Source organism: Etheostoma spectabile, chromosome 11, assembly GCF_008692095.1.
Source record: "Etheostoma spectabile isolate EspeVRDwgs_2016 chromosome 11, UIUC_Espe_1.0, whole genome shotgun sequence".
NCBI classification, from domain to species: domain Eukaryota; kingdom Metazoa; phylum Chordata; class Actinopteri; order Perciformes; family Percidae; genus Etheostoma; species Etheostoma spectabile.
In genome coordinates, this window is record NC_045743.1 from 18,168,500 (window position 1) to 18,179,894 (window position 11,395).

At 41.6% G+C, this 11,395-nt stretch overlaps 1 protein-coding gene across 1 annotated transcript; it reads right to left on the reverse strand.

Annotated features, from left to right (window-relative positions):
• Positions 1–4,128: 4,128 nt before the first annotated feature.
• On the reverse strand, positions 4,129–7,992 carry mstnb (myostatin b). Its single transcript, XM_032529649.1, has 3 exons — positions 7,611–7,992; positions 6,865–7,235; positions 4,129–5,890 (listed from the first exon to the last, which is right to left on the reverse strand). The coding sequence occupies exons 1-3, from the start codon at positions 7,990–7,992 to the stop codon at positions 5,510–5,512; spliced, it is 1,134 nt and encodes a 377-aa protein (XP_032385540.1). The 3' UTR covers positions 4,129–5,509.
• Between the last annotated feature and the right edge of the window lie 3,403 nt (positions 7,993–11,395).

An 11,395-nucleotide genomic window follows, 5' to 3' on the forward strand; every position in this document is an offset into this window, starting at 1 on the left:
TTTTACATAGCTCTCTTCTATGACGTTTTTCTACATACTCTTACATGACTTTTTTCGACATACTCTTCCGTGACTTATTTCTACATACTCTTCCATGACTTATTTCAACATTCTATATTATGACTTTTTTTGACATACTTTTCCATGACTTATTTCAACATACTCTTATATGACCTATGGCCTAAGCAATGCACCCCAAACATACTATATCAGGAATCAGCTGCTGAATCAGCATTCACATGATAACACAATTTTACAATTTTATTCAGCAAATGCCTTCTGTAGTTCACTTCAGCCTCTTGATCTGTCATCACACTTGAACTGTGTTGTTGTTGTCGAGGAAGATCGTTGCCACGGAGCGATCTGTCAGCAGAAACACTTCTCCGGATGCTGTGGTTCGCACATCTGTTAAAGGCTCCAGATGTCTTTGGATGCACGTGGCAAGCCCCTTGTCTCTCCCAACCTGTTGTCCATGGCCTACACCGCGGCCAAGGCGGGACATCCCCTCCTTTGTCCAGATGTGGCGGAAATCTGTAGGCCTTGCTGCAGAGTTAGGAGGAACAGAGGTGTTGTTCTCTAAAGTCATGATTGCTTATGTAGCATATTGGAAACTTAGTGAGGGAAACAATAGTTCTTTTAGTCTGACAGTTTACAGAGCATGAAGTAGAATGCTTACATACATGTTTTTCTTAAGGTAACACATTAGCAGGATAGCCTTGATTGAAGCATGTTAGATCATCAAGATCCTGACAGTATTCAAACCTTCACGAACCTTCATAAGCCGGTTCTACCACTACTTGAAATATGATGCCAACAAATAAGTTAAAAGGATAGGATATGAAAGGATAGAATCCTTGTCTGCACACTACATTTACTTTAACCCTTGTGTTGTCTTAGCGACAATATTGAAAGTCAACACTTTTGTTGACATTTAGTTTGACAACAGTACGTAACACTAACTTATTAACTTTAGTTTTAAAGTTATTTTTGGAATTTATGGTCAATAAAGCTCATTTATAGGAAATTATACCTGATGTTTGAGTTAGAAAAGCAGAAATTAGGAATTATTGATTAAAGGAATGGATGTTGATGATAATCACAGACTGGAATATATGACAACTTTTACTAAATACTATCTCAAAAACCACTTCAATTTGTTTTTCAGATGCTACAAAATTGAATAAGACGCCCCAAAATTAATGAAAGTAGAGATTTGCATTTGGCAAAGAGCGTTGGGTGGAGTCAATCATGTTATTTTGGGGAATTAAAAAGAAAATTGATATGGGAAAACGGGTCAATTTGACCCGAGGACAACATGAGGGTTAAATCAAAGAAGAGAATACATATTAACAATATACAGAAGAAAACAATGGTCCATAACTGTAATAACTGAATGGACCTTCAGGTAACAGTCTACTGTAATGGATAACCACATCACAATCGACCCAAAGGCTCGGTGGTTTACTCCTATTAAACAAGAACACCTGACCGGCTGCCACCTTTAGTTTTCTCATCTTTTCATCCAGATAACACACGGTTTCTGTTCTGGCCATAGACTGGATATATATTGATATTAACGGTAATTAATGGTTCTGGCCTTTGTTCTTTGACCACAGTCTTTAGTGTTAAGTTTAACTCATCTCTTTCCAGACATGGCACATCGGAAAGGCCTCTAGAAGTAACAGCTGCTTTCATCTGTCCGTTGTCTGGACACTGCCCTTCTCTTGAGACCTGTTAGAACTTCCTAAAATAAAGCGGTCCTGACTAAATTAGATGACATGGATTGCCATGGCTTTTTCTACAGATATTCTGTTCCCCAGAGGATGAATACTGGTGAATTTGACGACCCCCCTTTAGCATCTCTAATCCAATATTGACCCTCATGTTGTCCACGGGTCAAATTTGACCCGTTTTCAGTTTTTTTTATCACATAAAATAGGCCTTCAAGAGAAGCACTGAATATGTCAACAGTAAAAAAAAATCAAATAACTTTGGAAAAAACAGTTAAACAAAAGCACCCACAACATTGAAAAAGTGACAAAAATTACGAGAAAAAAAAGCAATTGTAGTGTTGAAAACAATGGTTGACGGAAAGACAACATAAGGGTTAAAAGTAGACCCCTTTATTCTTTTACATTTTTTTTTTCAATTTTGTTAAATGTCTCCATTTGTAGAATTATTTAAAATACATAATTTTGTATTCTAAGGATGCAAAAATGAGTTTGTTAGTAGCCAATAACCAGAATGGATTATTATATTATTATCAAACATTTTTAGGCAGCCCATTCACACAATCACCACTCATGAAGATCCTATCCATTCAGTTCTACTAACTTAACATAACAGGACTCCTGTCCAATAACGGGGTCTCCAGCTGCCTTGGACTACTCCTTTACCCCCTAACATCCTTCTTCCCGTTCTTTCACTCTCACTTCCTCACCTATCAGAGTTGAAATGTCGCTGGCGGATACAGTCCTCCAGGGTCTAACTCTCGACAGATGTAGCAGTGCTCAGTGAAGCCGTTTCCCAGCTCCGATTCACCGTGTAGCCTGAAACAAGCAGACAGCAGCAATTACTGAAACGATGCACCTGGCCTGGGCATGATAGACATCGTAGAATCAGAGCAGCTCATACAGGTTTACAGCTGCACCTTCAACTAAAGCGAGTGACAATGCTGATAGGCTCATCCCATTATAGATATATGTTTGTGTGTGTGTGTGTGTGTGTATAGATATATATATATATATATGTATGTATATGTAAATGAGGTGTGTGTGTGTCTGTATACACACACACATATATACTTACTCTGTGACTTACAGCCGTGTGTGTGTGTGTATGCACACACACACACACACACACGGCTGTAAGTCACAGAGTTGTATAAAAACACACACAATACACACACGGCTGTAAGTCACAGAGTTGGGTAAAAATTAAACTAGCACTGGAAAGCTATAAAAACAAGTTTAACTGACATTTACACCTGGGACCAATAATCTAGTCCTACTGTTTGATTGCTAATGTTTAATACGCCTTTAAGACACACATTAGTAATAATGAGAAAGTATGTCCAACTGTACATTGACACAGCATCGCTGTAGGAACATATACAAGGATGGAGCTATGTGCTAGTAAATATGCAATCATTAGTACATTGAATTTGGTATTTAACAGAGTGCTCTGTTGTTTACTAATCTTTTCAGACACTTTCCCCCTCGTCACCAGCAAACAGAGTAGGACAGAATCTAAAAACCTCCCCCGCAGGGAAAAGAAGCTCTGCAGATCCACTCGACCCGGAGGCTGCTCTCTGCTGGGCTCTGCCGATCGCCATGGCAGCTCTCCAGCTCTCAGCGGGAAAGGAAGTGGCTCTCAGGGGCAGTGCTCAATTCGCCCTCTACTGGGCGGAAGTCAAGCCTCAATGAGGCCGTCAGTCGAAGAGGTCATGCTGTCAGAGCGCACCAGAGTTCACATCCTCTCATTAGACAGCAACACTTTCAACATCCCTTCACTGGAAACAGGCAAAGTCAGGGAAATTGCATCTAATGATAAAACAGGCTGATGGGGATGGGATTGTGCAAGTGTAGTCAGGTACACTGTGTGAGTTGTCATTACTTTTCTCGAAGCGCGCGCACGCACACACACACACACACACACACACACACACACACACACACACCCACAGCCTGTGTAAGCTATCAGTTTACAGCATTTGTTGAAGACAAAGATTCTCAGCTGCTCAAGTGTGAACGGTGCTGCGATGCTCAGGTTGTTGTCATACTGACACATCAGGTTTGGTATTATCTGAGTCAGCAGAATCACACTAAGTCATCTCTGAAGCCACAAAGGCATCCATCCGGTTTTATTTATCTGCTAAACTGCAGTATCAAAAAGGATAAGACTGGAGAGTTTTATGTCTGCAAGTGATGATTTCATGTTGTCAGGAAGACGATGCATGTTCCTCCACATATTCCAGGTATTTACATGAATCTTACTTACAACTAATACAACAGTTAAAGCTCAGATGTGCAGAAAATGAGCATACTTGCTTCTTGTAAAGTGCAGTTGGTCAGACAGGATGTCTGAATGTAGCGCAGGAACAAAACACTCAAAGAAACAGAACTCAAAAACAAGCTAGAAACTTTATTTGTTAAAACAAGTATATAGAGTTGCTGTATTACATCTTTCATCTTGCTAGATTGTGGTTTTTATACATTTACCAACAGTGGTTTAGAAAGGCAACTCCTAACGGAAACAATGGCATTCGTATACAATACAAATTAGCAAACATATCAAAATCAGTTTTTACAACTTTTGTAGCAACCAATTCTTTCTATTGGTGTGCCATAGTGCAAACTGTGTTGTTTGTAAGACAGAGTTTAAGCATGATCTCAACATTCATACATCTCGACAATCCAGTTTCTCTGTCTTTAACACATTTTTCATTTGTAGGCTGCATTCATTGTGCCTTCAGTTCAAGTCCTTCTGTCCAGTCATGTGAATTTACAATCAGAATAATTCAAGTGTATCGGGCAGGTCAGGCTGTTTTGTTGGTTAGTGAAGATTAAGACCGAGCCGGAACGCTCCCCAGTCGGGTATGTTGCTGCTCGTGTGTGTGTGGCAGAGTACATGAAGACGTGCCAAAACCTAAAGTGCTACTTCAACCTGGTGGAACATTTTTATGTCAATAGGATCTTGAGATGATCAACCACCATGCCAACACCTGCGTTTAGGGTTTATTCCCGAATTCTCACAAACTCAAAGCTTGATCCAACAAAGGATAGATAAATAACCTGCTTCATTTTCCAAATTAGTAATGTTGCAATGTTTGGCCGGGTCTTTATAAATGGTAGTAGTAACATGGGAGTGACTGAGGGTTTGCCGTCCAGTCAGTTCTATTTTTTTATCGACTCCTGTGTGTACTAAAACATGTTCTATCAGTGTGAAATATCACTCCAAAGTGTCTTTTTTTTTCCCAAGCCCTTTCAAAAAGTCCATGAGGATTCCTGGTTTCACTCTGAAAACATAACTCGAAAAATGATTACAAAGCTTAGCAAAAAAAGTGTAATAGCTTGTATGTTGGCTACGAGTGGAGTGGAGTAGATGGCGTACGAGTATAATCTGTTGGCATGTGTGTGTATAAATGGATGGCACAGAACACAGAGACAGGAAAAAAAACAACAAGTTTTTGGTTAACTTTGATCATTGCTATCTACATTCACTCCAAGGTCCAGCAGGTGTGTGAGTGTGCGTGTGGATGTTTCTCCATCCCTCTGACTTCAAGCCTCTATGGCTAAGATTTCACTGAGCTATGCCGGGTTGTGAAAAGCGCTGCCCTGTGGGAAGGTCGGGCTGTTTGTGGCTTCTACTCTGGTTCTACTGCACCGTGTTCTGCAGGAAAGCATTGGAACGGGTGGATTGGTTGTGTCATAAAGTCTGAAGCTGGAGGCCGGACCGAGCCACGACCCCTCGGCGCTCCCCTCCCCCTCGCCAGGTTCTCCGTCCCAACTCAAGAGCATCCACAACGGTCCACCACCATGGAAGGGATCTTGCCATAGATGATCTGCTCCTTTCGGTTAAAATAGAGCATGTTGATGGGCGACATCTTGGTGGGGGTGCAGCAGGGGCCTGCGGTCCCTCTGGGGTTAGCCTTGTTCACCAGGTGGGTGTGCGGATACTTCTGTAAGTGCATGTACTCACACTCCCCGGAGCAGTAGTTGGCCTTGTAGCGCTTTGGGGCAATAATCCAGTCCCAGCCAAAGTCTTCGAAGTCCACTGTGAGCGGATAACGGCAGCAGCGGGACTCTGGAGAGTTCTCGTCACAGTCCAGGCCCGAGTCTCTCCTGGCCCGCTTGGGGCCCTCTGAGATCTTCACCTCCATGAACGGTTGCTGCAACAACAGAGCGTGTGTGAACACTTTGGATATAACTGGTTTGCAAAAAGAGGCAAATGACAGCATTCATTTTACACCTTTTGATCCGGTGCCCTCGACCTTTGGCAGCTGGTTTTCAAACACGGCCCGATAATATTATGAAACTTTGAGTTGGAAAGAAATGAAATCATCTGACGGTTGGTTAACCCCAGCCGTCTAGGTTTTGTAATTGCCTCAGAGCCCAGTGACAGTGCTTGAGCCGTATGATAAGTGTTGGCCATTGGTAGCAGCAGAGTGTGTGTGTGTGTGTGCAGGCAATTACTCTGATGTGAACAGTCACACAGAATACTTTAAGGAATGTGGGGCAGGTGAACTTTTATGTAATCAAGCAATAAGATTTGAGGTTATTGTGGACCGGGCATTTGTCCAAATGCAGGTGTGCGCCTGCATGGAGTCTGTGTTGATTAACAGCTTTCAAAAGTCTTAAGTCTTGATTCTCTCTTCCAGCAGGGAAATTCATGAATGTTTAACCACCTGCTGACTCTGCAAAGCCTCTCCTCTCTGCACTAAGACCTCAGCTCAGGACGATACAACATAAAACCCAAAATGGCTTTTTTTAAATAAAATTAGAAACTGGACTTATAGCAGAAGAAAAAAGAGCTATGAGATTGAAACTCACAGACAGTGAACATCCCTGACACGTTATTTAAACTAAAGTTTAGGAAACCTTACAATATGTGTGCTTATTGCCCAGGGGTGTGCCAAAATGCACCTACCCATAAACAAGAAAAAAAGCATGCAGGTGTGTTTATTGTAATCTATATGATAAGAATCATATTGATGAGGACAGGAGTCCAGCTACAATGACACTGTCCACTCCTGTACTGATGACGAGATCAGCTGCTAGGCATCACTTATAGTATTAGTACACATAGTACACTATAGTAACACTGGATCATGAGGTGTGGATGTAAATTAAAGGTCCAGCTCACCAGTCCGTCCACTCCGGGCTCTACAGACGTCACGGCCAAGTCGTTTCCCCGGGAATCGAAGGCGTTGATCTCGATGCCCCAGTTGGTCTCGGGCTGCCGCAGCCACACGGCCAGCACTTGCTTGACGTCTATACTTTGCCAAGAGCTGACCCCGGCGTTCACGTCGATCTTCAGAGAGCGGATGCGTATGTGTCTGTTCCCGTCTGTGACCGGCATCAGACGGGAGATCTGCAGGAACACTGTGGTCGCCTCGTCCGCCGGCCGCAGATGCACCCAGAGCTGAGCCCGGACTATGCGACTGGCTTGGAACTTTTGAGTAAAAGAGAAAAAGCAGCACTTCGGCTGTCCGTCCACTTGGACGATGGACTCGGCTGCAGAGAGACACACAGAGACAAAAGCTCTAAAGACCCTGTGCAAAACCTTTCAGACAGAAATAAACTGGTGTACAAAAACATCCCTGAGTCGACATCTGAACTAATGTTTAGAAACCCCTTCAATCTGTGCGCAATCACGCGCGCTTTCTGCCAAAACGCACCTGCCCAGAAGCAGTTTTAAACCTTGGGAATGCTGGTGTACCACATTCCCATTCCCTGTATCAAACCCTGGTAAAGCTACGTGTTGTCAAAACTACTGAAAGCGTCCCCAGTGCCCTCTGTCCCGTGCGTAAAACCCTATCATGGAGACGTCTAAGCGGGTCCTTTTTTCATTATGCAAAAAAACAAAAACAAAGCCAAATAAAAACTTACGTTCAGTGGCCATCATCATGATTGTCTCCGTGATGGCATGCTCATCGTCCTCCTCCATAACCAGCTCCTTGTTGTCATCTCCCAGCACGTCGTACTGGTCGAGGAGCTGCTGCAGCGGCGGCGCTTTGGGCAGCAGCTGCTTCACCACATCTCGGCTGATATTAGGAGCTTCTTTCATTCGCAGTTTGCTCAAAATTTGAGATTTGATCGCGTTTAATCGCATGGTTTTGATCTGCTGGCGGACCTCGCAGGTAGAGGAGCACTGCTCCGGGTCCTCCGGGCTGCTGGCTGAGGGCTGCTGGTGCGTCTCTTGGTCACTCCAAACTACTGGACCCAAAGCAATCAGCAAGCTGAGACACAGCACAGTCTGAGACAAAGGCATTGTCTCTAAGGTGTGCGGTTTGGTTTAAAAACGATCCCTTGGTGTGTGCTGGACCTAAAGCGCGGCGGCACTGGTTTTGGATTAATGTCCCACACTGACAGACATCATACTTTAATAGCGCACACCTTTTTATACTCCAACTTTAGCGTCTTTTGTGTCGTCAAAAACTATGATTGGCTGGACAGGCAACAATGAATTTTAACCGACTGACATGAACGTTTTTTTTCGTTGTCCACCCTTACAGGGATGGAGACCGGGAGCATTTGCTGAACGTGTCCACAGATGAAATACACTTTTCTTACAGTGATTACGCAATGCGCTCAGGGACCTGTCCATAACGTTGCGATGCGCCTGATTTTATATCACCATCAATTAACAAAATATCTGCTATGCAAGACTGCCAGATAGACCGATCCGTGTGTAGTTTGTGCTTTGGTTTACACGTGTTTAAAAGAAGAAAACCCCAATACACTCTGAAATGTGTCAAATTTGCGTTTTAAACTGCAAAGTGTCTTTGTTGGCAGGGACATGGGTGCGACTGTGTCTGCCTGGCTGAACATACATCTTTAAGGAAAAATAAGTCACAATATTAGTCAAAGTCCCGTTGGACACGCTGGACATACAGTCCGACACCGTCTCCATTCAGGGATCAGAAACCACAATCAGCAAAGAGAAGGAACCCTGGACTTGTTGAAATCCTTGTTGGTGAAACCTGGGTGTAGCACGCGAGAAGATAGTGCCATCGTGTGGCAAGTTGGCATCGTTCACTTCAGAAATGCCATCATCATCATCATTATCATCATCATCATCATCATCATCATCTGCAGCACCCACATGGCGACCTGGATCACTGGTTTGAGCTGAAATGAAAAGAAAACTGAAAGGATGGAGGTGAAGACACTGGGGCGCCAAATGGAAATGTTCAGATACAGTTTTATAACTAAATTTTTTTTTTATAATTAAGATCAATTCCCTCACATGCAGATCAATTTTCTCACATTTGAGACAAACAACAAACAACATGTTAAATACAGCTGTCAACAATATGTTTATAAAAGTTAAATGTTAAATCTAATAATTAAATCTAAATCTTAAATCCAAATGTTAAATCTAAATGTTGAATCCAAATGTTCTTAAAAGTCTTAAAAATCTTTAAATCCTAATTATGCTTTTAAACAAAAGTTTGACTTGGTCCATTTTGGCGAGAGTTATGCTTTAGGCAAAAGTGTAAAACATTGGTCCAGATGGCGATATAATAAAACAGAAAGCCTTTATTGGCATTATACACAAGTGCAGTGCCCGTGCAACAAGATTTAAACAGAAATACAGAAAAGTACACTACACACACTGAAGAAGGAACAGTGCACCTTTCCCACAATCCTTCCCTGCGATCAAATGTATCACACCAAGACAAAGAGAGGAGACACAACAAACACACAACAGCAAGAAGCTCACACACAAGACACACAGAAACAGACAAACACACAAATAAGAGGCATTGACAGGGAGACCGGCATAAGACAAAGGGACCACACACACACACACACACACACACACACACACACACACACACACACAAACACACACAAACTAGAATTGCTAATTTCTTTGACAATAAGGATTTTATATACAAAACATGTGATGAGCTTGTAAAGTAATGCATTAGTATAGAATAAGTTATGAATTGGTATAGAATAAGTAATGATAGTTAGAATAAATATTATGGTAAAATAAGTAATGCATTGGTATAGAATAAGTAATGCATGGTATAAAATAAGTTTGCATTACTATAGAATACTTAATGCATTGGTATAGAATAATAATGATGGTATAGAATACGTTATGCATTGGTATAGAATAAATAATGAATTGTATAAAATAAGTATGCATGGTAGAATACGTTATGCATTGGATAGAATAAAAATGCATTGGTATAAAATAAGTTAGCCATTACTATAGAATACTAATGCATTGGTATAGAATAAATAATGCATTGGTATAGAATGTTATGCATTGGTATAGAATAATAATGCATGGTATAAAATAAGTTATGCATTACTATAGAATACTTAATGCATTGGTATAGAATAAGTAATGCATTGGTATAGAATAAGTTATGCATTGGTATAGAATAAATAATGCATTGGTATAGAATAAGTAATGCATTGGTATAGAATAGGTAATGCATTGGTATAGAATAGGTTATGCATTACTATAGAATAAATAATGCATTGGTATAGAATAAATAATGCATTGGTATAGAATAAGTTATGCATTGGTATAGAATAGGTTATGCATTGGTATAGAATAAACTACCAACAGTATATAAAGCAGAGGTAGTTAACTACTGCATGACTCATGCAGGATGTGGTAATAATGCCTGCTGCTCGCCGTTAACAAATGACCAAGTTACTATGACTTCACGTGATTAGTTCACACGTAATAGATCATCAATTAGGGGATGTTCAATTACTTCATGTCCTATGGTCCTGGGATAAGGTCCAGGAACTTGGGACGTACATGATAACCTATGTGGGATTGCAGGGACACAAGATGATCTGTTCTGGGAGACGGATCCATCCTAAGCAGGATGGATAAGCTCATGAGAAGCTGGGACCAGACTGGTTTAATGACTGCCAGACTGATTCTGTTAGGAGGATGGAAGAATGAAGGGCTGCCGTCAATCCAGGAGTGGGCTTGTGAAGGCTAGGGTGGCGGCGTTTAAGAAATCTCTACTCTAGAGAATGGGGAAAGTAGCCCACCTGAGCTTTCTGGAGGGCTCCTAAGAAGCTGTGTGCTGGGATTCTGGGAAGAAACTTGTATGGATGGGCTTATAGTGATGTCATTTATACATATTCATTTGGTTTATGGTCTATTTTATAACTAGTTTGTTGAATGGTCTCTTGAATGTTGTGGGTCATTGTTTTGTGATTTTTGTCTGGGTGGGTGGTGACGACAGAAAGGGGGTGTTCATGTTGCGAGTTGTATGTTTTGTACGTTGGTAAAAAAAAACTAATGGAAAAAAATGTTAATTGGTTAAATGTTAAAAGGGATGTTAATTCAGAGTCACTTTATACATTTATTATGTATATGCGCAACCAAAGTAACGGTAGGCTCCCTATTCTCATGAAAATATCAGCGGTGCACATTTAAATGTCGCTGCACCAAACCAAGATCATCGAGCAGGTGCCAGTTGACAACTTTGAGGGTTCAGTCCTGGGTGATATTCTATGAAAGAACGACATTTTGCTGGGAGTTCAGCAGTGTGGAGCGTAGAAATCCAGTGAATCTCAATCTGTTTCTATGGTCTGGAGTCTTGTTGTGTGATACATCCCACTCCCCTCATACACTGATAGACTCTCCTCTCCCTCCTCACACCTGCCTCCATTTTGTTATCTGCAAT